General features: G+C 48.7%; 1 protein-coding gene across 3 annotated transcripts in view; it reads right to left on the reverse strand.

Annotated features, from left to right (window-relative positions):
- Nucleotides 1-466: 466 nt before the first annotated feature.
- Nucleotides 467-27,555, reverse strand: part of Bicral (BRD4 interacting chromatin remodeling complex associated protein like) — a 99,274-nt gene continuing 72,185 nt past the window's right edge. For all 3 annotated transcript variants that reach the window (XM_041655290.1, XM_041655289.1, XM_041655291.1), the window contains 7 exons: nt 12,109-12,214; nt 11,102-11,202; nt 9,795-9,853; nt 8,517-8,662; nt 7,412-7,506; nt 6,715-6,817; nt 467-4,166 (listed from right to left, as the gene is read on the reverse strand). In XM_041655290.1, coding sequence (XP_041511224.1) covers nt 3,385-4,166; nt 6,715-6,817; nt 7,412-7,506; nt 8,517-8,662; nt 9,795-9,853; nt 11,102-11,202; nt 12,109-12,214 — 1,392 coding nt within the window. In that variant the 3' untranslated portion in view covers nt 467-3,384. The remainder of the gene's footprint in view (nt 4,167-6,714; nt 6,818-7,411; nt 7,507-8,516; nt 8,663-9,794; nt 9,854-11,101; nt 11,203-12,108; nt 12,215-27,555) is intronic.

Below are 27,555 nucleotides of genomic sequence, written 5' to 3' on the forward strand. Positions count from 1 at the left end.
TGGTTAGACAGCATCAAATCCCTACAGCTGGAGTCACAAATGAGCGTGCACTACCCAACACAGGTGCTTCGAATTGAACTGGGGGCCTCTGGAGGAGCAGCCAGTGCTTTAAACCGCTGAGTGTCTCTCCAGCCTCTAGTCTTCCTTTCCAAAGCCTCGTTTCTGGGGCGATGCCTGATGCAAAGGGGCTGACCAGGAGCCATGGTGTGACGCTGAGTACACACATACATTTGCCATGCAGAGAAACATGACCTCAGGGTAGACTGTAACCACACAGTACGTGACCAACTTCACTTGCCAAGTGTGTTTAATCTGTGGAGAAGAGACCAGCTGAGATCCTGTCCTCTCTCCGCAGGCTTTTTCGATCATGTTAAACATACACAGAATTCCCACTGGACACTTACCCTCTTCTGGGAACAGGAGCCGTTCCTAGTTGCAGCAAAATCACGACAATCACAGTTACACATTTTCCCAAATCTTTGGCTGTATTGCAATGCTTGTTTCATTTTGTGATCTCCAACTGAACATTTCCTAACCATGGATTAACAATATAGGTACTGACTGCTTTAACAGTATTTATCCAACATAACAAAATAAACTGCAATTTGTTATACTTTTTTTTTTTACAAAACGTTTTATAAATATTTTTACAAAATGTATACAAAGCAATTTCAAGTGAGACGTACTATACAAATGAAGGTATTTAAGCAAATAAAGCCCACACCACACTGACAGCGAGTGACCGTCCTCTGAGCCAGCCAGCCTGTGAGGCCTCCCTAACCTAACAGAGTCTACTAAGTTCTGCAGAGCTAAAGGATTTCCTTCTCGTAATTGCCAGTTCCAATTTTGCTTCATCTTTAGGCAGTACTTAAGGACACAGAAAATCAATGCGTAATAACAAATCCATACTTTGCCACAACAACAAACAGATTAATAACAAAGGGAAGAAAAGGTGATTTTTGTTACTGAGCGCGACGACTCAACTGACTAATGAACCTGAACCACCAAGGGCTGGCCACTGAGGCAGGGTGCGTGCCTTCACCAGAGGGGGCTCATACACGAGCTATGACCCACGTGGTGGAACCTAATCACAGGGTAAAACACATTCTATAATCTTCATCTGCCATTATCTCGAGTCTTTTCTCCGTGAAAGCGAACTTACATATAAGGACACAAAATTTACAAGTTTCATTTTGGTACGTTAGGCTTTCCATTGTGGGAGCAATGTGAGGGCTCAGAAGCCCTGCGATTTGACAGAGAGAAAAGCTGGGGGTCGGGAGGAAGAAAGAGGTAACAAATATACACGAGACTTTGCTCGTCTCAAGAATTCCACTGATTTGCAATAATTACTGTAATTCATTGTAGCCATGTGCAGGCATCCAGGGGCCATCGTGACTTAGGCAACCAGGAGGCTATGAGAAGAGTCTGTGACATCAGAGGGATAAGGGCAGGCTGTTAGCCCAGGGTGGCCCAAACAGAATCTAACTGGCAAACAACTCATCTTTCTAACGTGTTATAATACAGGAGGGAAGTCAGCAACTTGGACATTGGCACAAATCAGGAAAAAAGGTAACTCTAAGACAGCCCAGATTCTCCTATTCGATTGGCTGGGCCGTGGACTGGGAGAAGGACACTGCTCTGCTGAAGACTGGCTGTCTCACAGGGCTTCTTCCTGTAGTGGACAGTGGGGTGGAAGGGACACACAGTCTGCTGTTGCTCAGTTTCTTTTGTTTTGATTTTAAGACAGGGTGACTTATGTAGCCCAAGCTGGCCTTGAACTCCTGACTCTCTTGGTTCAGCCACCTGACTGCTGGGATTACAGGTGTGTGCCAACATGCCTAGATTTTTGCTCTGCTGTTTGAAAAGAAAAAATCAGAAGCCTTCCTTTCCATTACAGGCCAATCTGGAAAAGAAACGCTCAACATGATGACTGTAGGGGCCACTCCATTCTAGGATCTAGTGAAGTAGAAACCAATGGACGCATTTCTACAGCCAGGGGGACAAACAGAGGGAGCAAACCTTCACAAAAACACAAACAAACTCCAGATCCCAGAGGGTCAAACAGGTGGGCGGGGTGGCAGGAGCACCATGACCTGGCTTTCTCGGCAATGGTTTCCATGATGTAAAGAATGCAAGAAGTATCAGAAACACTGGGCCCTGGGCCAGGCCCACAAGGAGAGAAAACTGGGCAACCTTCCCCAGAAAGGACATAAATAAAGAGGAAGGCTTGCTAACTCAAACATGGGCCACCCGTGGGGGTCCCCCTCTTTCTGGTGGTGACATCTGGCTGCTGCCCTCCCTCGGTTTTCTGTGCTGGGAATGATCAATGCCAGTGTTGACTACTGGTCTCAGAAACAGGAAGCACAAACAAGGCTAAAGTCCCCTCCCAAAGTCTAAACTGATAAAGGAAGCAGTTTCCAGTGACAGCACTCACTGCTGGGCTGTTTGCTGAGGGCAGGGAGACAAAGGTTAAGCAAAACAGAATTCAGCAACAATCAAAAGCACAGGGTGCGTTGACTTCACCCGATTATAAAATGCAAAATTCTTTTAAGTTGCACACTGACCCTGGCGGCTCCAGCAGCCTCCCTAGCCGCTGTCCTTGAACTGGTTCCCGGTGTTCCCTACTGAGCTTGGGTGGACTTTCAAGCTGCATACCTGGGGCTAAGAACAGAGCGTTCTCAGACACAATTCAACATGGACACGCTAAAATTAAAAAAGAAAAACAAAGTTTTGCTTCCTCAGCAGCAGCGTGACGTAAACACTCGGCTGTTCGGCAGGGAAGGCAGGCCTACAAACGGTCTGCGTAGATGCTATGGACGTCTGGGCCAGGGCTGTGGGGTTCCAGGCAGAGCAACTGGCTACCCACTGCTCAGAGAGCACTGAGCCCTGGGGAAAGTCATGCCGACTTCCCTTCACAAATACCCTTTCCCGCAAACAAAAACAAAACCACTAGTTTGAAGCTGCAGTGAGAATTCTGTAAAAAAGTAGCTTCTATAAGTCCTGTTTGATTTTTCTTTAATAAGTCTGTTCTTTTGAAATGACCTATGATTGTCAAAATTTTACCCAGGGTCAAGTGTACTGTGGTCTCGTCGAGTGACAGCGCTAAAAACAAACAAACCACGAAACAAACGAACAACAATGGCCATAAACGCTTTCGGAACACTTGAAATGTGTGGTGCCTATCGGACTGCTTTCTAGCGAGATGGGTTGACTGAGGGTCTCCCTGCAGCCACGACGACGTGTATTGCTCTTCAAAAGAACAGGGTGGAGATTAGAAAGAATAACCTGTGACGGAGGACCAAGCAGGCTGGAGACAGGAGATGTTTCCATTGGCTTTGCTGGGAGCGAATGTAACTGGTCCGGGGTCGGGGAGGGCGGCTGCTACTAACACTCAAGGATACTATTTACAGCTGCTTCTAAAATGGAGTCCGTCTCCACGACGCCTTCACTGTGGTCCGGCATGAACTTTTCCAGGCAGTTTTCTTGCGAAGCCATTGGAGAAAAGCTGGGGAAGTCAAGGTCCACGGCGCCGCTGGCTGCGGGGTCACTCTGTGGCCGCCCCGCCTTCTTGAGCTCCAGAATGTTCTTAAAGGTTTTCTCTAGGCTCTTGGTGAGCTGGAGATCCGGCTGGGGCTCACCCGACCCTTTCATGATGTCTGTGTGTAAAACCTCATTCTTTGGGGAATTCCTCAGGGTTTTGTCCTGGAAGGAGTCGAGGCACGGCATCTCCAGGTGCGAGCTGGCCAGGATGCCCGGGAGCTTGCTCTCGGCGTCATGATCCGGCCTGGCCATAGTCTTGCGGTGGCCATCGGGGCCTGGAGAGCACCCGCTGGCATTGGCAGGGTCCCTCCGGCTGCCCTTGTCCTCAGGTACACCCCGGTATTGGCCTAAGCTCCCTCTGTCATATTTCAGTGTTCTACCGTGGCCTTCCGACTTTTTCAAAACGTTTCCCTCCGCAGAGACCACGATGTGGTTAGGCACTAGATGAAACTGGTCATGATTCGTTGCTTCTGCCATGCCTGGCTTGGCTCGGTCTCTGCTTTGGGCCCTGGGCGCCTGATGGAGCGAGCTGGTTTTGCTGCGATGCTGGTCACTCCTGTCAAGTGGTGTCTCAGGTACAGCCTCGTCAAGTTTGAAGGAACAACAGAAATCGGCCTGAAAACCCTCTGGAAATGAGAGCAGAGAGAGATGAAATGGTCAGAGTGAGGACCAGCCCATGTCAAACCCTCCTAATCAACCCCTAGGCCGCGCCTCTTCCCCTCTGCTCATCCTCCCACCAGCACACCCCACAGGACCACTTCACAGAAACACGCAGAAACAATCTAATGAGGGGCATCTTCTCAAAGTAGCCAAGGCTATGGGGCCAGCTTCCATGTGGGAAGCTTAACCTGGGTTTTGTGCATGCAAAGGAGGTCCTCTATTTACCAAGAGAGCCACACGCCTATCCTCCATTTTTCTTTTGTTAACTGATTTTTTAAATTTTTTTTTAAAAAGATATTTGTTTATAATACATATATTCTGTCTGTGTGTATGCCTGCAGGCCAGAAGAGGGCACCAGACCTCATTACAGATGGTTGTGAGCCACCATGTGGTTGCTGGGAATTGAACCTGGGTCCTTTGGAAGAGCAGACAGTGTTCTTAACCACTGATCCATCTTTCCAGCCCAGCATGTGATTCTCAAATAACTTTTATAGATGGTATAAACACTTATGTTTCATGGACTATGGTGTTTATGATTTGCAGTTTCGAATCTCAGCTACTCGGGACTGAGGCAGGAGCATCGCTTTAGACACATGAACTTGAGATCAACTTGGGCACCTAAGCAAGGCAGAACAAAGTGTTAGAGCTCAGGCTGGTGAGACGGCTCAGAGGCTGAAGTATTTGTCGCACACCTGCCATCCCGAGTCCAACCATGGATCTCACAGAGAACGGAGAGAAGTGACACCCAAAAGCTCTCCTGTGACCCCACACGGGCGCTATGTCCTGGGTGTGTCTAGCCACACAGCCATACATAAATATTCACAATAATGTGTTTTGAAAAAGAAAAAGAAAACTGCTTGTGGGGCTGGAGAGATGGCTCAGTGGTTAAGAGCACTGACTGCTCTTCCAGAGGACCCGGGTTCGATTCCCAGCACCCACATGGCAGCTCACAACTGTCTGAAGATCCAGTCCCAGGGGATCTGACACCTTCACACCAATGCACATAAAATGAGTTAAATAAACCATTAAAAAAGAGAGACAATACATTACTTCTATAACCAGAAAAATTAAACTTAAAAAATAAACTTAAAAAAAGAAAACTGCTTGTTCTATTTATTTTATTTTGAGACAGGGATTCTCTATGTCCTATCTCTTCTAGAACTCACTTTATAGACCAGGGTGACCTCGAACTCAGAGATCCCCCTGCCTCTGCCTCCAAGTACTGGGGTTAAAGGTGTGCACCACCACTGCCCAGACTTTTTGGTCTATTTTAAAATGCTTTTGAGCGGAGTGTGGTAGTATGGTCCTATAATCCCAGCACATGGAGGCAGAGGCAGAGGCAGAGGCAGGAGGATGGAGTTCTCTTCCTTTGGGACCCTCCTCTCTCAGTACTTTTTGTTTGAGACAAAGTTTCACTCATAGCCCAAGGTGGCTAAAAATTTGTAATCTTTCTGCCTGCCTACACCTCCCATTGCTGGGAGTTTGGGGCCAGTGTGATCAACAAAGTGAATCCCAAGCTAGCTAGGACTACATATTAGCGAGGCTCCTGTCTTTAAAAAGAGGAGTGGGCTGGAGATACGGCTCAGCAGTTAAGACCATGTACTACTGGTCAGAGGACCCGAGTACATTTTCCTGAAGCCATGTTTGGTGGATCACAACTGCCTGTAACTCCTGCTCCAGGGACCCAACACCTCTGGCCTCCAGGCACCTTATAACTCAAGTGCACATATCCACACAGGCACACACATAAACACAACTGAAAATTAAGGGTCTGGAAAGATGGCTCAGTAGGTAAGAGTGTGTACTGCTCTTCCAGAGGACCTGAGTTCGTTTCCCAGCAGCTGTCTCAGGGGAGGTCATACTGTTTCTGACTCCAACCCCAAAAAATCCAACACCATTTCTGGCCTCTGAGTATACCCGCACTTGCATAACATAAACATACATGCCCCACTCCCTAATTAAAAATAAAAATAAAATCCTGAAAAAGAGAAAAAAATTAAATCTAATTTAAAAAGGACAGATTTGAAGCTGGGTGTAATGGCTCACACCTTTAACCTCAGCAGACATAGACCCTGTGAGCTTGAGGCCAGCTTGGACTATACAGTGAGTTCCAGGACAGCCAGAGCTACACAATGAGACCTTGTCTCAGCAAACAAAAGCAAGAACGAGGTGGTGAGGGGAGCTCAGGTTTGGGGAAACTCTGGACTGCATGTAGGAGGTGGGACAGAGAAAAGTCTCTGCGTGGGGCACTAGGGCTTCTGGCTCGGGCCCGGGGCCCTGTCTCACTGATGGTTTCCTAACTGTGCCTTTCATTCCCTTACAGGCGGAGAAGCCTCTGGTTTAATTTAGCTCTCAAAGACTAGAACAGGTTTTGAAGTTTAATAGGGGAAACCATCAAAAAAAATTAACTGTTGGTTTTCCCTTCCCAGAATTCACCGCAGGTTGAGTCACTCAGACCCCCAAAGGCCACACTGCTCAGGGACTATTAGCCTCCCCCAACCCCATGTTTCTTACCAGGATCCACGAGCGCCAGACGCTTGTCCCGAGAGAGAGAAGCTCTTTCCTCCTGGTTGAACATCCTGTCGATCATCACAGTCTCGGCAGAGGGGTTGATTCTCTGAGGAGGAGAGAGCCAGTCACTTTGGGTGCTTTGATCAAGGGAATGAAGCACCAAGAAGTGAGTTTGGTGCTCCACATTTGCTGCTGTTTGAAGACAAGGTCCCATGTAGCCTAGGCTAGCCTCAAACTTGGGGTGATCATCCTGCCTCAGCTTCCTCCCTTCCCCCCGGAGACAGGGTTTCTCTGTGTAGCCCTGGCTGTCCTGGAACTGGCAGAGATCCACCCCTACCACCTGGCTAGACCTGGTTTTTAGAGCTAGGGTTTCAATTTGTAAGCCTGGCCAGCTTCAAACTCACAGAGATCTGCCTGCCTCTGCCTCTGAGAGTTGGGATTAAAAGTGTGCCTGGTGAGGCAGTCTTATTAAGATGGCTCAGACTAAGTCTCTCTCTCTCTCTGTCTCTAAAATCAGAAATGGTTGTTGGTGGCTTCTGCCACTGTCACCCTCAGTGATGGCTAACTGGGAAGTTGTCCTCCAACCTCACACATCCCTGCTTTATAAACTATGCTCTGGGTGTGGAAGTCCCTGAACCCTCTCTCTGCGCCTTGGCCTGGCAGACCCACTCAGGCAGCCATGCTGGGAGCACACTTTTACCATGGCGTCTTCTAGGAGCAGGAATCGGTATTTGTTCAGCATCGCTTGGGTCCTTTTGAGGAGCTGAGTGGCAACTTCTTCAAATTCATTGTCCACTTTAAAAAAGAAAAATTGAAAAGAGAAAAACATAGTAAGAGAGACTGGTCTGTTTTCCTGAGACTGGCGGCATGGACTCATTCTCACAGCCTACCCACCCGCAGCAAGGACGTGCTACAGATACCCCCCTTGGATTAGCCTTCTCTGCTCACGCATCCTGCACTGTGCAGTGAGGAACTCAGGCTAACACAGCCCGGGAAACCAACAGCTTATTACCACTGCTCTAAGAAGCCCAGGAAGGAAGGGCACTGCACAGAGCCGACGAACTGGTTCCCTCAGCTCTGTCCCTTCTCAGAAGCAGGGTGGACAGAATGATGGATAAATAAAGTCCATCTGTCTGGCTGGGAGGGACACAAACCAGTCCATGACCCCTTGCAGGTCATGATCTGTGGCTCTGGGTTTTGACTTTTAGTCTCAAGAAATGTCCCATTTTCCAATTCCTTCTGTCTCAGAATCTTCACAGTTTTTTACTGCTGAGCAGGAAGCCACTCATCAGACCTCCCCGGAAGCCCCAGTGGGTCTGGAGACAGAATCTTACTCTGAGGTCAGAAGCCCTGGATCCAAACCAGTGGCAGTGGAGGAAGACGATGTCATGGAGAGTTGGCAGGGGGAGGGAAAGTGGGGTGCTACCAAATCCCTGCAATTGGACTTAGAAAGACAACAGGTACAGGCCAGAATGAGTGGGGTTCTTGGGTTGGAGAAGGGGCCCTGTCCCCAACCTTGTCAGTTTCCTGAAACCCATACAATGACTTAGATTTGCTTTGGGACCTCAGGGAAGTAACTAATTCTTGGGCCTGGTACAACGGCAAGAGTCAAGTTCATGTGCACTGCAAAGTACCTGGAAGAAAGCCACCTCATTTATAGCCAGCAGCCTCACCGTGCGCCCCTTTGGACCAGTCACAGCCCTACCCAGGGGCTGGGGCACTGAGTACACAGCAAACAAGCTACACCGTGGCAAGAGCCACTGGGCTACCGACAGGGGTGCTGTGGGTGGGCAGCGGCGGCTCACCTTTCCGCAGGTCTTCCTCCGTGGGCATGGAGCCCTGGCACACGTGGTAGGACAGCAGTCTCTGCACTGTGTCACTTAGTGATTGGAACTGGCTTTTGTCAGGGGTCACGGCATGGGCTTGGTCCCTCTGCAACTGTTGGAGGATGCTTTCAGAGGAGACAGCGGGTTCAGGTGAGGTCACATCAGGAGAGCATTAGTCAAACCATTTATTAGCAATGCTAGTTCTTTCCTTCCTTCCTTCCTTCCTTCCTTCCTTTTCTTTTTTTTTTATCCCAAGACAGTATTTCTCTGTGTAACAGCCTTAGCTGTCCTGGAACTAGCTCTTACAGATCAGGCTGGCCTTGAAGTCACAGAGATCCACCTGCCTCTGCCTCCCGAGTGCTGGGATTAAAGGCATGCGCCACCACTGCCCGGCAGCAAAGCCATTTCTATAGTACAGTGGCTATGCATTTTCTTCACCTGTATCCTGTACACTATTTCTATGACCCTAACCTCAGAAACACAACGTGTGCACCAGGATCAGAGTGCGGTTGCTCAGAGCAAAAAGAGCAAACAGTGTACTTCATCTGATCTGTTTACTGACTCTGACGAAAGCAAACTGTAGGAAATGATTTTCAAAGTAATCAACATGCCCCACCCCCTGGTGTAAGTGTGCACACGCATCCAGGCACACAGGCAGAGGTCAGAGGACAACCTCACATCTCTCTTTCTGCTGTGTGGGCTCTAGAGACCAAACTCAGACCACCAGGTGTGGTGACAAGCACCTTTCCCTTGCTGAGACATCTCATGGGGCCCTGACCTTGCCTTTTTGAGACTGGTTCTCTCAGTTGCCAACAGCTGGCTAAGCAGGCTAAGCTGGCCAGCCAGAGATTCCCAGGGGTCCACCTGGCTTTGCCTCCCAGTCTGGGATCAGAGGGCTGGCTGCTGTGACTGGCTTGGTTTACACGGGTCAGAGAGTGAACCCTCATCTTCATGCTTGCAGAGCAAGCACTTTGATCTCTCCAGCTCTCACTGTGAGGACCAGGCTGGTCTAGAGCTCACTGTGAGGACCAGGCTGGTCTAGAGCTCACTGTGGAGACCAGGTTGGCCTTTAACTTACAGAAACCCAGAGACCACATGCTGGGATTCAAGGTGTGAGTCCTTCAAAGCCCATTTAGAAAGGCTAACAATAACAGACTCACCATTATAGTAGGGTGTGGGGGTGTATTTAGAGAAAACAAGGGACCCTAAGATACCCTGAGAAAACCCGAGAAGTTTTCCTTTAGAAGCATGACTTACAAAGCTCCTTTAGTCAGCTGTTTGGTGGCGGGCCTCTTCTGTCCTGAATGACCATCCACCTAAAATAAACCACAGGAAAAGTCACAAAACAGATCTAGAGATCAAGGCTGTTGTGCTCCAAGAGCTTCCTGTTATCTATCAACAAATAAGACTTTGAAATGTGTCCTGCTAAAAACCCAAACAAGCCAGCGTGGCCAGCTTCTTTGTAGCCAAGAGCACCAGGGCTAAGTCTACAGGAAGCTGTACAGCACAGCAGCTTCCAGCAGCTTTGGGGAATAAACCAAGGCCTTAGAGAGCTAGACACAAAACAGCTTCCCTTCCTTCATGAGACCAGTAGTTTGAAAAGCCTTGAGATTTACAGGTACAAGATGAGTCAAAGGACCAGGGAAACAGCTGTTTCACGGATTCATAGTTGATCCTCATATACAAACAGAACAAAACAAATCTCCATGTTCGCCATGAACAGACCCACTTTGCTTGGTTTCTGAGTCTTGCTATGAACCCTGGCTGCCCTGGAACTCATAGATTTGTGGGGACAGAACCACCTCTGACAAGACTGTTGTGATTTCCCCTCTGTGCAGTGTTGGGGCCCTTGTGCAAACGCTAGCTACTGAGTGACATCCCTGTAATGGTCACTCTCAACTGTTAACTGGAGAGGATCTAACATCCCTCTGGAAAGAAACCTCTCGGCACATGTGGGAGGGAGTGAGGAGACCGGGCTGAGGTGTGAGGGCAGGCCCTGCCCCATGGCCTAGGGTTCTGGATGAATGAGGAGGACGGGAGCCGAGCACCAGCAATCGCCCTGTTTCCTGACCGCAGAAACAACTCTTTCACACTCCTTTACACTCCGCTACGACGACATTCTTCCCCAAGGGACTGTGCTTTCAAAGTGTGAGCCCCAAACCCCTTCCACCCTTAAGTTGCTTTGTCAAGTATTTTGTCCCATGAATGACAAAAGAACTACAATCCCAACCCTACAAGTGCAGCTTTTTAAGTGTCTAGCATATGTTGGCTGCCGGTGTGTGTGTGTGTGGGCGTGCATGCAGCACTTCTGAAGATCAATCCCAGGGCCTTGCACACACTCCAGGGCCTTGACTATGGTGGATTCATGAGGCACCGGCAACATGTCAGGAACAGCTAAGAAAGATTCATTCTGGAAACATGAATGTGGCCAGCCTGGCCTCCTGGGAAACCTTCAGTGTGGTGTTGCAGCACTTGGAGACTAGCTGTGTGCACAGTGCCTCTGGAGACTGTACACTCATTCCTTTAAAGCCGCGAGGGCACGCAAACACCAGAAGGTCGCCTACCTGCACAGTCGTCTGGCTAGGGGATGATCCAACCGAGTTTTCCTGCTGTGGCTGTGTAGTCCCCAAGGATGCTGGCATCATTTTGCTTCCAGAATCCTGTCCTATTAGGATGAACGCAGAGGACAGTCAGGTCCAGCATGTGCATGAAAGGGCTTCTTTCTTCTTTCTTTTTTCTTATTTTGAGGCAAGGTCTCACTTTATAGCCCTGGCTGACCTGAAACTTGCTAAGTAGACCAGACTGGTCTTGACTGTGCAGTGATTACCCTGCTTCTGCCTCCAGAGTGCTGGGATTAGAGGTGTGGACACCACCCCCAGCCTAAAAGGGATTTCTTGATAAAACCTGTGGGGAGGAAGGGAGCAGGACACTCTGATCTATCAGCTATGGAGGCAGAGATAGGTGCTATTCAACTCTGAGTAGGAATCAATAGAGCAACTTAATCTACGAGAATAAACAGAACTGCACATGCATATGTAGTTCCCAGTGTCTGTGGTCTGAGAACGAGGCCTCAGCCTGCAGTCAGTACTTCAGAACTCCAAATTACACCTGCAGGAAGGAGGCCCAGAGGGGATTCTGAAGGATGCTCAAGCTCCTATATTTGATTATGCACTGAGCTGGCAAGAACGGTTACTATGCGCACAGCTGTGGGCAAAGGCTGCTTTGCCTTAGCACGAGAGGAGTGGAGCAGCTACGGTTAAGCACCATAAGACAGGATGCAACCTACAGGTCTCCAGTTTGGGGGTGGGGCTTCTGAACACGCATGCACATCGCGACATGGGGCTAATGACAAGGTTCTGTGTGTCTTGCTCATCAAACCCAGAGCTCTCCCTTCTCAGAAGCGCCCTTCGCTTTGGGTGGGAGGGGACAGAGGAAGGGGATGACAGGGCAAATTCCAGTTCAGGGAGACTCAGAAGAAAGACTCTGTGAAGACAGAGGGAGGCAGCAGCTCATGTTTCAGGCACTGGGAGGATGGGACAGACTCCGGCAAACTTTCGCAAAGGCTCCTGACCTGGCAGTGCTGTGCTTGAGAGCCCAGGGATCTGCATTGGCCTCAAGCCATCTGTGGTCTTGGACGAGGGAATGGGGGAGGTCTGGTTCAAACACTTTTTCTGAGCCTGTAGACCAAAGAACCAAGAAAAATGTTAGTTTCGCTGTTAAAAGTAGAAAGAGATTGCTTCTTTCTTGAGATGTATTTAATGTGGAAGAGGGCTCTGCTGTGTGCATGTGTTGAGATGTATTTAATGTGGAAGAGGGCTCTGCTGTGTGCATGTGTTGAGATGTATTTAATGTGGAAGAGGGCTCTGCTGTGTGCATGTGTTGTGCACCACATGTGTACCTAGTGGCCAAAGAGGCCAGAAGACATCAGACCCTTTGGAACTGGAGTTATGGATGGTTGTGAGCCACCATGCAGGGGCTGTGAACTGAACCTGGGGCCTTTACAAGAGCAACAACTGCTTTTAACTGTTGAGCCATCTTTCCCGTCCCAATAGATTACTTTAAAATGCCAAACAAGCAATTTGAGGTACTGAACGCCTTTAATCTGAGCAAGAGGGAGAGGCAGGCGGAACCCTGTGAGTTTCAGGCGTCATATACCTCAGATGAAGTTACAGGGAGTGCCAGTCACCAGTCACATGCTGCCTAGGGGACCCCAACTCAGGTCAACCAAATTTTTCTTTCTTTCTTTCTTTCTTTCTTTCTTTCTTTCTTTCTTTTTTTTTTTTTGGTTTTTTGAGACAAGGTTTCTCTGTAGCTTTGAAGCCTGTCTTGGAGCTAGCTGTTGTAGACCAGGCTGGTCTCGAACTCACAGAGATCCACCTGCCTCTGCCTCCTGAGCGCTGGGATTAAAGGCGTGTGCCATACCGCCCAGCCTCAACCAAATTTCTTTCTTTTCTTTCTCTCTCTCTCTTTAAGATTTATTTATTTATTATGTATTCAGTGTTCTGCCTGCATGTATGTATCCCTGTGGGCCAGAAGAGGGCACCAAATCTCATTACAGATGAGAACATGTGGGTGCTGGGAATTGAACTCAGGACTTTTGGAAGAGCAGGCAAAGCTCTTAACCACTGAGCCATCTCTCCAGCCCCATCAACCAAATTTTTTAAAATATTTATTTATTTATTATGTATACAATATTCTGTCTGTGTGTATGCTGCAGGCCAGAAGAGGGCACCAGATCCCATTACAGATGGTTGTGAGCCACCATGTGGGTGCTGGGAATTGAACTCAGGACTTTTGGAAGAGCAGGCAAAGCTCTTAACCTCTGAGTCATCTCTCCAGCCCCATCAACCAAATTTCTTAATGCCTGCTTGGTGTCACTTTCGGGTTAACTATTACAGAAAGAACATTCTAAAAACATTCTTCTATCAAAATGGGAGAGTTTCTGAGTATATCATGGAATTTTTTTTTCTCTCTCTCCCTTCCTCTTTGGTGGGGGCAGGGTCTCACTATGCAGCCCTGGTTGACCTGACACTCACTGTGTAGATCAGGCTGGCTGGGACGTCACAGAGAGATCTGTTTCCACCTGGAGAGTGACATTAAATGCATGTACTACCACACATGCCAATTGTTTTTTCTAAAACAAAACCACGATGCTCCCAGTATCTTAAAGGACTAAATCAGTGCACTGGCCCATCTCAAGCATCCTGACTTCCTGCTCTCACAGCCGTGCAGAGGAGGGGGAGCACTTGCTTCATCTCAGCTACAATGGACCAACCCTGCTTTACCTCACGAGCAGGAAATGAATGGAAAATGATATTTCTTCCTTTTCTTTCTTTCTTTCTTTCTTTTTTCTTTTCTTTTTTTTTTTTTTTCAAAAAACAGCTTCTCTGTGTAGTCCTGGAACTCACTCTGTAGACCAGGCTGGCCCCAAATTCACAGAGATCCACCTGCCTCCCAAGAGTTGCACTCAGCTGGGAAATTATCTTTTATTTATTTATTTTTATTTTTCAAGACAGAGTTTCTTTGTGTAGTCCTGGCTGTCCTGGAACTGGATCTGTAGACTGGTCTCAAACTCAGAGTTCTGACTGCCCCTGCCCCTGAGCGCAGATTAAAGGCCTGTGCCGCCATGCCCAGCCCAGGACAGGATTCTTCTTAGCAGTTCCCGGGTGGGGTCTGTACACAGTTCAAACACCAGGTCTGACCCGATGCCTGTCAACGTCAACATACACTTCTTTTCTGTGTAGAGTGTGCACTGCTCTTAAGCCTGCCTTCTGGTGAAGCCATACTTTGTACAATGTTAGTTTTAGGTGACAAGAAATTAGGATCTGCAAATTCAACTTAATACTAGCCTGAACAAAACAGAATAACAAAAATGAATCTAATCTTTAAACTGTGTCTCCCTCCCTCTGTTCTTTTTCTTCTCCTGTGTTCAGAAAGATTAAACCCAAGGGCCTGCCTGACTACTGCTGGCGACTGTTCCACTCTGAACTCAAGGTCTAAATTACTCCCTCTGACTTTGAATGCGCTCTAGGGCCCAGGCTCCTGCACTCTTGATCCTCCTGCCTCACCTTTATAAGTAGCTGGGATTACAGGTATGTGCTACCCAGCCTGGTTTTCTTTCTTTTTTTTTTTTTTTAAGATTTATTTATTATGTATACAGTATTCTGTCTGCGTGGATGTCTGCAGGTCAGAAGAGGGCACCAGATCTCATTACAGATGGTTGTGAGCCACCATGTGGTTGTTGGGAATTGAACTCAGCCAGTGCTCTTAACCTCTGAGCCATGAGCCATCTCTCCAGCCCCCTTCTTTCTTTTTTCCTTTTCCTTTTTTTTTTTTTTCCCCGAGACAGGGTTTCTCTGTGGCTTTGGAGCCTGTCCTGGAACTAGCTCTGTAGACCAGGCTGGTCTCGAACTCACAGAGATCCGCCTGCCTCTGCCTCCCGAGTGCTGGGATTAAAGGTGTGCACCACCATCGCCCGGCTTTTTTTTTTTTTTTGGTTTTCTGAGATAGGATTTCTCTGTAGCTATGGATCGGAGCCAGTTCTGGAACTCACTCTGTAGACCAGGCTGGCCTTGAATTCATAGAGATCCCCCTGCCTCTGGGATCAGTGTGAGCCACCACCAGCCAGCTTATTTTTGGTTTTCTAAGAGAGGGTCCTATTGTGTAGCTCTGACTATCTTGGAATTCACTGTGTAGACCAGGTTGGCCTTGAACTCAGAGATCTGCCTGCCCTCCCTCGTCCTGGGATTAAAGAAGTGCGCCACAACAATTGGCTATTTTTTATTATTTTTAAATTTATGTGTATGTGTACAACATGCCTCTTCTCTCCTGCATACTTGCATGCATGCGAACACAGTCACAAACACACACGCGCACGCGCACACACACACACACAAAGGTTGGTGTGCTCCGTATTTCATGATTTAACTCTCCTCATGATCTGACAATAATGTACAGGCAGCGCTGGCTCCTGGCTCCCATGCAGACCCCACTGCGCTTTCGTCACAGTTCTCCTTCCCTCCGTGTCATCTGTCTGTCAGCCAGGAGACCCCAGGTCTTGTCTAGTCAGTATGGTAGGAGACGAAGCTGGGGGATGCCATTTTTAAAATTTTTTATAAAAACAAGTTTGCTCCCAGCTGTAAGAATGACCTCACCCACCGCGTGCGCCCCAGCTGTGAGAATGACCTCACCCACCGCGTGCGTCCCAGCTGTGAGAATGACCTCACCCACTGCGCCCCAGAAGTACTACGCTCGCCTCAGGTCACTCATCTCCGCCCTGTTTCTCTCTTCAAGTTTTTTGAGATTTAACTACAACTGCATCACCTCCCCGCCCTCCAGTCCCTCTCATGCTCCTGCCTCTTTGTTCTCTCAAATTCACAGCCTCATTGGCTTAATTCCTTCACTCTCTGCTGCACGCTTTTGGTTGAGGCTGTGGTCTCTCAGCCGTGTTGCTACGCCTGTGTCAGGCCTCCCGGCCTCTCTCGCGCTCCCTCCTATAATCTGCCTTAGCCGTAGCATTCTGTCTCAGCTACAGACAGGGACTAGCACTCAGCCTGCTCAAGTGGGACTAGGCGTTTAAAACTGTGTGGTTTGAATAAGAATGGTCCCCATAGGCTCAGAGATCTGGATCCTTGGACCCCAGGGAGTATGTGGGAGGCGTGGCCTTGCTGGAGGAAGTGTATTGCTGGGGGTGGTTGCAGGATGTGGTGACACAAGCTGTTAACTCCGGCAGAGCCTTCTAGACTAGCCTGGTCTACAGGAGAGCAGTGCTGTGTGGAGAGACCCTGCCTTGAAAAGTTAAAAACTTTTAAAACAAAATAAAACGAACAAACAACAACAACAAAAAAAACACCAAAAAACTATTTACTTCTACTGTATATGTATATGTCAGTGTGTTACGTGTACACATGTGTGAGCATGCAGTGTGTAAGCCTGTGCATGTACTCAGCAGCCAGAAGAGGGCAGCAGGTGTCCTTTCTGCCTGTTGCCTCAAAGCTAGAATTTTCCAGGCTACAAGGGAGCAATCTCCTTTAACGTCAGTTACAGCATGTGACAGACACTAGACTTGTTACTTGGGTACTAAGATTCTAAATCCAGTTCTCAGTTTTGTATAGCAAGTACTCTTAACCACTGAGCCAATTCTCCCCCGTTCTGTTTTCTTCAGAGAAGGTCTTTTTTTTTTTTCCCCGAGACAGGGTTTCTCTGTGGTTTTGGAGCCTGTCCTGGAGCTAGCTCTGTAGATCAGGCTGGTCTCGAACTCACAGAGATCCCCCTGCCTCTGCCTCCCGAGTGCTGGGATTAAAGGCGTGTGCCACCATCGCCCGGCTTCAGAGAAGGTCTTTTTAGAGCCTAGGCTATCCTTGAACTCACAGCAGACCCCTGCCTCAGTCTTCCAAGTGCTGGGATTATAGCCACGACCGACTACACCCAGCTCTTAGTCTATTGCAAGTGACTCTGCACTGCACAGCTCCCAGGCTAGCCCCATCGCACTGCACAGCTCCCAGGCTAGCCTCATCGCACTGCACAACTCCCAGGCTAGCCCCATCGCACTGCACAGCTCCCAGGCTAGCCCCATCGCACTGCACAGCTCCCAGGCTAGCCCCATCGCACTGCACAGCTCCCAGGCTAGCCTCATCGCACTGCACAGCTCCCAGGCTAGCCTCATCGTACTGCACAGCTCCCAGGCTAGCCCCATCGCACTGCACAACTCCCAGGCTAACCCCATCACACTGCACAACTCCCAGGCTAGCCCCATTGCACTGCACAGCTCCCAGGCTAGCCTCATCGCACTGCACAACTCCCAGGCTAGCCTCATCGCACTGCACAGCTCCCAGGCTAGCCTCATCGCACTGCACAGCTCCCAGGCTAGCCTCATCGCACTGCACAACTCCCAGGCTAGCCCCATTGCACTGCACAGCTCCCCAGGCTAGCCCCATCGCACTGCACAGCTCCCCAGGCTAGCCCCATTGCAGGCTAGCTTCCCTCTCTGACTTCTGTGTGTGCTCCCTCTACCATGCTGAGACTGTAGTAGCTTCCCTGCTGACTTCCCTTCTCTGCCTGTTCTCTCCTTGCTCCCTCACAGCCGTGCTGCTCAGTCAATGGCCTTTCGGGCCTCTAACACCCAGCTGTCCTAGGCTGCCTCAGACTTGATGACCACACCTGAAACTCGGCAGCTTCCTTTACAAGTAAAAACTCCCCTCCCTGTTTCTGCTGCTGTCAGCATCTTATGTCGTTCTTAGTCTCCACCACGGCAGCCAATCACAGGTTCTAGCTTCGTTTTAAATCCATGTACTTCCCACCATAGGACACACGAGTCTTCACTATTTCACATTTAGGTTAACACTATGCCTGGACCATGTACAGGTGTGTGTCCATGCCTGGACTATGACACTGACTTTCTTGTTTGTTTTTTGAGACAGGATCTTACTATGTAGCTCTGGTTGTTCTGGAACTCACTATGTAGAACAGGCTGGCCTCAAACTCACCAATATCGTATTGTCACTGCCTGTGTAGTGCTGGGAATGAAGGTGTGTGTCAGAACACCCAGCAACAAGGCTCTATTTTTATTTTTATTTATTTATTTAGGATTTATTTATTTATTTATTTAATTTGGTTTTTCAAGACAGGGTTTTTCTGTGTAGGTTTGCGCAGCCTGTCATGGAACTCGCTCTGTAGACCTGGCTGTCCTTGAATTTAGGAGACTCGCCTGCCTCTGCGTGCCCACTGCCAGCTTTGTTTTGTTTTTTGTGACAGGTTCTCCTGTAGCCCTGGCTGGCCTTGAACTACCAGAAATCTGCCTGCCTCAGCCTCCCAAGTGCTGAGATTTAAGGCGAACCGGGACTGGAGAGATAGCTCGGTGGTTAAGAGCACTTGCTGCTATTCCAGAGGTCTTGAGTTCAACTCCCAGCAACCACAACCATCTGTAATCTGAGATCTGGTGCCCTCTTCTGGCCTACAGGCATACATGCAGAAGGAACACTGTATACATAATAAATAAGCAAAAAAAAAAAAACCTAAAAAAATAAATAAAGGCACACGCTTGGCACAACAACATGGCTCTTAACATGCCAAAGACTAAGACTCGGACACATACCACATACCTTTCCCACCAACATCCTCCTCTGAGCACCTAGGCCTGCTTTCCTTCCCCTATGGTGCATGCTATCTTCTCTCCTGGGCTTTTCTGGACCCTCTGTCTTGTTACCCCTTCCTTCCTTTAGATCAGCAGCCAGTGAGATGGCTTAGCGGGTAAGGCTCCTGCTGCCAAGCCTGAGAGCGACCCACACGGAGGAAGAGAACCAGCTCTTCCAACTTGCATGCTCATGCTGGGACACATGTGGCCACACGCACACACACACACACACACGTTTCTGAAACAGTGTATGTGAACACTTGCTTCTCTGGGTTCCTGCAACAGGGTTTTATCCTCCAGGGACTGCTGTGTGACAATATTCAGTGCTGAGTGTTGATTGAAGTAAACACCTCACACAGACTGGGCTACACACTTGGTGCTCAGTACAGATGGAAAGACAGACACACAAAGACATCAGGGAGGAAAGCAAGGAGCCTGTGAGCTTCTAGGCTTTTGGACGGGAGCCTGAAGAAGTGAGCGACTGAAGCATGGTGGAAAAGGGCAGGCTGCGGTTACCACCAGTGTGGGTTCAAAAGTACCTGTGGGGGACTGGAGACCCCGAGTGCAGGCCATGTATGCTTTCTCCTAGGAGTGGAAAGCTCAGGTCACCGGGCCAATGTTTTAGGATTGGAGTTCTGGAAGCGTGCTGTGAATGAGGGGCTAAAGGCACGTCAATCATTCTGATGGGAAAGCCGTGTCTAAAGAGGCGACATTAGGGCCATAAGGGCTGTGAGCATCAGCCAGCCCTGTGCCCTTCTCCCTCAGCTGCATTTCACAGTCACTTGAGAGTTCTGTAAACACTGGTGCCTGAGGTCCTTGCTCCAGGCCACTTAGATCACAATTTATGGGGATAAGGTCCAGGCATCAACAGTTTTAGAAGCTCCCTAGATGACCTGATTTTTCAGACGAGAAAACTAAAGACGGACAGAGACCACACGCCACTCGCTGACAGGACACAGGCAAGGACGACTCAGCTGGGCTTCCTCACAGAACTCCACTTTCCTGGAGAAGGCGCCCTACAGCCTGCCACAGAGAATGAATACAGAAAAGGAGGGAGGAAAGTACAGTGTGGCGGCCTGTGTGAGCCCACACTGCCTACCGTGGGGCTGCCACAGGAGCGCCGTGTGCACCTCCAAGAAAGGACCAAAAATAATCTGGTTAAGGCCCGGCACCGTCCTGGTTCCTGTCAATATTTCCAACATTCATGGAGTGAACGCATGAGACATTTTCAAAGAAGAATTTAAAGCTGAGTATGGTGGTATACTTTTTAGCATAGGGGAAGCAGAGGCAGGGGGATTTCTGTGAGTCTGAGGCCAACCAGAGCTACATAGTGAGAGACCCTGTCTCAAAAAAATATTTTTTGTTTAAAAACTTTTTCAAGAGAGTTTCTCTGTATGTAGACCAGGCTGGCTTCAAATTCAGAGATCCGCCTGCCTCTGCCTCCTGAGTGCTGGGATTAAAGGTGTGAGACATCACCGCCCAGATAAAAATGTTTTTTTATAGGGTTTGGTGACTTATTAAAAGTATGGGGGAATAAAGCAAGGCCACGGTGCTGGATATCTGCAGACACAGTAAGGCAGGAGAGGGTGGGAACCACAGAGGCGCGGCTGGAGACCTCAACAGACAAATCAGCTCGCTCGCACCTGCAGACACAGTAAGGCAGGAGAGGGTGGGAACCACAGAGGCGCGGCTGGAGACCTCAACAGACAAATCAGCTCGCTCACACCTGCACGCTCATAGACAAGACCAAGAGGGAACATGCTGGCTTTGGTTCTCAAGGAATTTTAAACCTACTACTAAATCTTTTGGAGCACTGAGGAGATTTAGACCCATCAAAGTTTTGTCTGACAAGTTAATGTCTCATAAAAGTCATTTGTTTAATCACTGACTTCATTTCTGATCCATTCACAAGGCAGTGAAAAGCTTTGGAGTTAGTCCTGGCTTAAGCCTCCAGTTCACAGAGCTCCATGAAGGAGACCTGGGTCTGTTTGAGGTCTGGCATTCTCAAACAAGCCTGCAAAGGAAGAAGTGCTCAGCCATGGGAACCTCAGGAGCAGAGGACCTGGCTTGAACTGGCTCCACACAAACTCAGGACAATTTGAGCATCAAAAAGAAGGAAAGCGGGCTGGAGAGAGAACTCAGAGGTTAAGAGCACTGACCGCTCTTCCAGAGGTCCTAAGTTCAATTCCCAGCAACCACATACTGGCTCACAACCATTTCTATCGACATGGGGGCGCACTCTTCTGTTATGGTTGTATTGTATATATAATAAATCTTTAAGAAATAAAAGGAAAGCACGCTAAGTAGGAAGAAACACAACCAGACTGGAGATGCACACTAGACTGCAGATTAGCTTCAAAAGAGCAAGGCGGTGTGTGTGTGCGCGCAGCTGTCAAATCGGTGACAGCAAACAGGAGAGGCAGCCTTGAGGTTACTGGGCCACAGCCAATAGCTAGCTGACTGAAGAGTCAGGCTCATTACAATATTTTGCCTACTTTGTTCAAGGATTTGCTTTATCTTTCTTCTTTTACACTTGTGGAGGGACGAGGATCTCATGCCACAGTGCACACGTGGAGATCAGAGGACAACCCGTGGGACTGGGTTCTCTTTCTATCACATGAGGTCCAGAGATTGAGTTTAGCCTGGCGACAAGCAACTTTACCTGCTAAGCCATCTTGCAGGTCCTTAAGGTTTTTATAAAATGTTGATTACTATTATATTATTGTTTTATTTTTTGAGACAGGGTTTCTCTGTACCTTTGGAGCCTGTCTTGGAACTAGCTCTGTAGACCAGGCTGGTCTTGAACTCACAGAGATCCGCCTACCTATGCCTCCTGAGTGCTGAAATTAATGGTGTGCGCCACCACCGCCTGGCAATTTTTATTGTTTTTAATTATGTATATATGTGTGTCTGTGTGCATGTCAGTGCAGGTGCCCACATAGGCCAGAAGTGCCAGAGCTCCCTGGAGCTGGAGTTAGACAGTTGTGAGTTGTCCCATGTGAGTGCTGGGAGCTGAACTCAGTTCCTCTGCAAAAGCAGCAAGAGTGCTGGGCGGTGGTGCACCCTTTAGTCCGAGCATACAGGAGGCAGAGGCAGGCGGATCTCTGTGAGTTCCAGGCCAACCTGGTCTACAAGAGCTAGTTCCAGGGCAGCTAGGGCTGTTACACAGAGAAACCCTGTCTTGCAAATAATGTTTTCTGATTGAATTTTGAGTGAAAACTATTATGACAACACAGAACGGCAGCAGGTCCTCTCTCGGGAGACGCCTGCTGAAGAAGGGACAGGAGAACAGTCACAGTGTTTATAGAGGACTCTGAGATGGTTCAGAGGAAAAGCCGTGTTTGTATGTGCATGTGTGCACACCACACAGGCACACGGACACAGTACACCAAACAAACACTACAGACAGAGGCTTCGGGGGAACCAGGTGAACGGCTGCTGCGGCCTTCCAGCTTCTGTGGCTCTCGAGTGTCCCCATTAAGGAGAGTGGGAGTGAGGCTCGAAGCCCAGGAAGTCGGCTCCACTGGTCACCCGCGGCAAGTGGTGGCTGGAGAGAGGGGAGGAAAGGACACCTCCCTGTTCTAGGTGAGTGCCTGCGACCAAGCTACTTAAATACAATGCCGAGAAAGCCAGTCCTCTCGAATGTTAAGTGTGTGTGCACGTGTGTGAGTGTGCACGTGTGTGTGGAGGCGAGAGGACACCTTTGCAGAGTGGGCCCTTTCCAGGTTGCCGGGCTTGCTCAATAAGTACTTAACTGCTGAGCTCTCACTGCCCATAATATTAACCATTTATATTATTAAAATTTTGGATTATGGGGCTGGAGAGAGGCTCCGCAGTTAAGGGCACTTACTGCTTTTGAAGAGGACCTGAGTTCAGTTCTTAGCACCGACCCCGGCTGGCTCACAACTGCCTTGGCTCCAGCTTTAGGGGACCAATACCCCTCTTCCTCAGGTACTGGTGCTCATGTGCCCACACAGACTCAAGCATGCACAGAATTAAAAACAATAAGAATAAATCTCTAAAAAGAATACTTGCCAAATTTAAATTTTCACTAATATAAACACTATATGCTTGAATAATGATATTTTGGTTCATTATAACTGCCCAGGATTTCCACAGGAAATTTACAGTGCATTAATAAAGTAGAGAAGTCACTCTTGGTTCTGCACATACATCTGGCAGGTGACCTACATACTACCCTGTAGTGTCTGCCGCCTCCAAAGCCACGTCCTTATTCCTTCCTCCAGATGGAGTTCCTGGAAACTGATGGCAGGAACAGCCTGGGAACCACACCAATGACCTACTTCCCTCATCTTCCTGCATAAAAAGTCACAAAAAACTATTATGGCCAGGCAGTGGTGGCGCACGCCTTTAATCCCAGCACTTGGGAGCAGAGGCAGTTCGAGTTCAGCCTGTGAGTTCGAGGCCAGCCTGGTCTACTGAGTTCCAGGACAACCAGGAATGTTGCACAGAGAAAACCTGTCTTGAAAAACACAAACAAACAAAAAACCCAAAGGAAAAACAAGCAATCAAACAAACAAAAAACAAAAAAAGCTGATCATACATGATAGTAAAGTGTCCACAGTGTCATGAACAGCCTGTCTATTCATGGCGTCTGGCTTTTATGCGCAGAGGTCGCGTGACAGGGAATCTAAGAGCCTCAGGAGGCTGGGGAATGAAGGATTGGTTGCACAGCTCCTGTTTGCTTGTTTAGACCTGAGAAGGGGTCAGGTGGTCTTGAACTTGGAGCACCCACTACTCTCTTAGCAGGGTAGAGGTTGCTGTAATAGCCGCTCCCAGACATCACCACTTCTGGGATGAGGGGACAAGTACCTAGAGCTGAGAGGGCATGAGGCTGACTTCAGTCCCACCACCAGACCCTCTGGGGCTTCATCAGTAGGAGGGGACTCTGTTTCTAGCTCATCATACTGTCTAAAGAGTCTACACTCACACAAACATTTTCACTGAAAATTATCAGCTTTCTCTGAAACTTTTGGAAACCACTTTATTTCTTAAAATTTTATCTTATTTTATTTTGACACAGGGTCTTACTAGGAAGCCTGGCTGACCTGGAATTCACTAAGTAGTCTAAGATCTGCCTGCCTCTGCCTTGAGAATGCTGGAATTAAAGATATGTTTAACCCATCATAATTCTAGAAACATTTGAATGGCTACGTATTATTTCAAAATGTCCAACCCCTTTCTGTACAATTGATATTTGGGATTCTTAGCAAACGTTTTTGCTAGTGAAGGAAGAGCAGGGCCCGAGGTACACACTTACACACTTATAACCTCAGGCGTAGGAAGCTGAGGGAGGAGGACCAGGGCAAGTTTCAGACCAGCCCTGGATATAGTGAGATCCTGTCTCAAAAACAAAAACAAAGAACTTTAAAACACGGCTGGAGATAAGGCTCAGCAGTTAAGAACACTGGCATCCTTCAAGAGGATACTGGTTTGATTCCCAGCACCCACGTAGTGACTCACGCCCATCTGTAACTCTAGTTGCAGGGGATCTGGAGCCATCTTCTGGCCACTGAGGGCACCAGGCACATATACAGTGTACAGACACACATGCAGACAAAACACTGAGGCACATATAAAAATCCTAAAAACAAATGAAGAAACAAACATACAACAGCCTAAAAACAAAGGACACGCTGTCGGAACCTCACTCTGAGTGAGAAAGGGAAGGTGTGAATCTCGGGGGTTTTAGGAAGTACCCAGGTCTCTGTCTGTGCAGTTCCCACTGTGGCCAGCAATGAGATACAAGCAGAAACAAGTAAACTCAATTGTACTTCAACACCAAGGGGATGGGGCAAACCAAATGATTTCCGTATCTTGAGTGGGTCCCACTGTGTGTGCATGGCTCATGTGCACTGTTAAGTAGACCAGCATCAGGTCTAACGAGTACGCTTGTCTTCACAATGGTGAGAACACGGTAACTATAAGATTGGTTTCTGTAAATGCCGGGGTTGAACAATCAATGCACTGTGGCACTGGGATTCTGGCTAATAGGAACGGAATGAAAGCCTGGAAAAGATGGCGGCCTCGTGGGCTAGACCTGAAAGTATACATACAAACTTTCCCATGATACAAACAGAGAAATCCATGTGCAGCTACAAGAAATGGAGCTGACTTATCCTTACATGTGCACAGCCGCCATTTCCCAACTCAGAGAACACCAGCAGCGTGAACATACACACTACTCAGTTTGCTCGGCGGGGCTGGAGATGGAACCCAGGGCCTTCTGCAGGCTAGGCAGGCATGTACAACCAAGCTACACTCCACCTCTCCACACGCATGCACACACATGTCTACCACACTCCCGCAACCAAAGCATCAACTATGCCATATGTGTGCACAGTGCTGGTCACCAAGCCCAGAACTCTATCCCTCTTGACAAGCACTCTGCCGCTGCATCTACTCCCAGCTCCAGATGTCGGTTTTTAGCTACACTGTCTCCATCGGGTTAGGATTCTCCTTTAAAAAAAAAAAAAATCCAGTCAGGTATGGAGATACCAGTTTATAAGCCCAGCACTTGGGAAGCAGGGCTTGGAGGAGGATCAGGAACTCAGGGCTATCTTGACAGTACTACATACAAGTTTGAAGTCAGTCTGGGCTACGTGAGACCTTCTCTCACAGAAAACAAAGTGCTGATTCCAAGGAAGGGGCAGAGGAAGCAAACAACGAACAAGAACAAGAACGGAGTGTTTTGTCAGAAGTTGAAGAGCACTCTAATCATGAAGGACATACGGCAGAAGGCACCGCAGACAATGTGGAGGGAACCATCGGCAGGATCTGGGTGAGCCTGAGATAAAGGCGGCGGCAGCACCAGCGTCTGTGCCCACTGTGTAAAACACCACCAGAGGAGACGGGAAACCACCCAGAGTACAATCACTCGTCAGTGCGGGGCAGCTAGGGATGGGTACTAGGGACGCTGGGTACACTGAACCACCTGGGGAAGCTGCCTCTGGCAGCTCAGGCTAGTGGAGACAATCTGAACAGAACCTGTGTATCTTCAGAGTCTCGAGTATTTCTGTTTTGTGAAAATCAGGATCTGGGGTAGCCGAGGGTGGGTGGCCTCAAGCTCACTATGTAGCCACGGCTAGTTTTGAACTCCTGATAGATCCTCCTGTCTCCATCTGCCAAGTACTGATCACAGCGTGCACCACCACACCCAGAAGAAGGAAACACAATGTAGTGAACACCCAGTGTTCAGAGTTCACGGTACGAGGGACAGGACCAATCACACCAAGAGTTGGGAGCACCCGGCATCTGACAACTCTGAAAATGTACCCCGAGTTTACTCATAGCAATCCAAACCCAGGGCCATTAAAAACACTGCCTCTACTGGGCAGTGGGCATTCAAGAACTCTGTGAGTTCAAGGTCAGCCTGGTCCATAAATCAAGTTCTAGGGCCGAGTGGTGGTGGTGCATGCCTTTAATCCCAGTACTCGGGAGACAGAGACAGGAGGATCTCTGTGAGTTTGAGGCCAGCACGTTCTGCAAGAACCAGTTCCAGGACAGGCTCCAAAGCTACAGAGAAACCCTGTCTCAGCCGGGCGGTGGTGGTGGCGCACGCCTTTAATCCCTAATCCCAGCACTCGGGAGGCAGAGGTAGGCGGATCTCTGTGAGTTCGAGACCAGCCTGGTCTACAAGTGCTAGTTCCAGGACAGGCTCCAAAACCACAGAGAAACCCTGTCTCGAAAAACCAAAAAAAAAAAAAAAAAAAAAAAAAAAAGCAAGTTCCAGGACAGATAGGGCTGCTACACACTGAAACCCTGTCTTGCCCCCTCTTCACACACACACGGACGCACACACAACCACACACATACACAAAAAAATTGTTTCATAGCTTTCCAAAATACAAGGACAAAGAATGATGGGGGAGGGACGTGGTGGCCTATGCCTATAATCCCAGTACTCCAGTACTTAGGAGGCAGAAACAGGACTGCTCAAATCTAAGGCCAGTCTGAGTTACATAGAAAATTTCAGGCCAGTCTAGGCTACCATGTGAGCCTCTGTCTTAACACAAAACACGGGCTCAGCAAGAAAGTTCTGCTTGACGCTGGAGAGATGGCTCAATAGTTAAGAGCTTTTACTGCTCTCGCAGAAGACCAGGGTCTGGTTCCTAGCACCCACATGGTGGCTCATGACCATATGTGACTCCAATTCCAGATGCTAATATTCTCTTGTGGCCTCACTGGGGTGCACAGTCACAGAGGCAAACACCGCACACATAAATAAATGACTCGGCAGCTGAAGGGGCTTGCCTACCAGGACTCGATGACCTGAACTGAATTCCCAGAATTCATATGGTGGAAGGAGAGAACTGACTCCTGCAAACTGTCCTCTGACTGCCCCCGACACACACACACACACACACACACACACATACACACACTCACACAGGAATAAATACATCTAATAAAAACCAGAGTTGGTGAGATGGCTCAGCCAGTTAAGGTACTTGCTGCCAAGCCTGAGCCCCGGTGGGTAAGGGGGAGACTCCCACAGTTTTCCCTTGAACTCCGCGGGTGCTCTGTAACTTATGGTAACTTATGTGTGTCCCACACCCCAAGATAAATGAATGATAAGAAACAAACAGGTACAAACACCAGCAGCGAAGACATGAGACTCTTGTAGGTTTTAAAGCATGCAGTGAGATGAGCCACTGTCTTAGACTACACACACCACAATGAAATGGTTTTCCCTCCCTTCACTATCAGGGGTGTTGCTGAGAAGTGGGACCAACTGTGAACACAGCCTGCATGATCAGGCTTCTTTCCCGATCTGGGAGCTGCCAGGCAAGTGTGGGGAACTGAACTCCAGTCCTTTGCAAAAGCAGTCAGTGTTCTTAACTGTTGAGCCATCTCCCCAGCTCC

This window comes from Microtus oregoni, unplaced genomic scaffold, assembly GCF_018167655.1.
Source record: "Microtus oregoni isolate MIOR12 unplaced genomic scaffold, Mior012 000007F_ref0000211, whole genome shotgun sequence".
In the NCBI taxonomy this organism is placed as follows: domain Eukaryota; kingdom Metazoa; phylum Chordata; class Mammalia; order Rodentia; family Cricetidae; genus Microtus; species Microtus oregoni.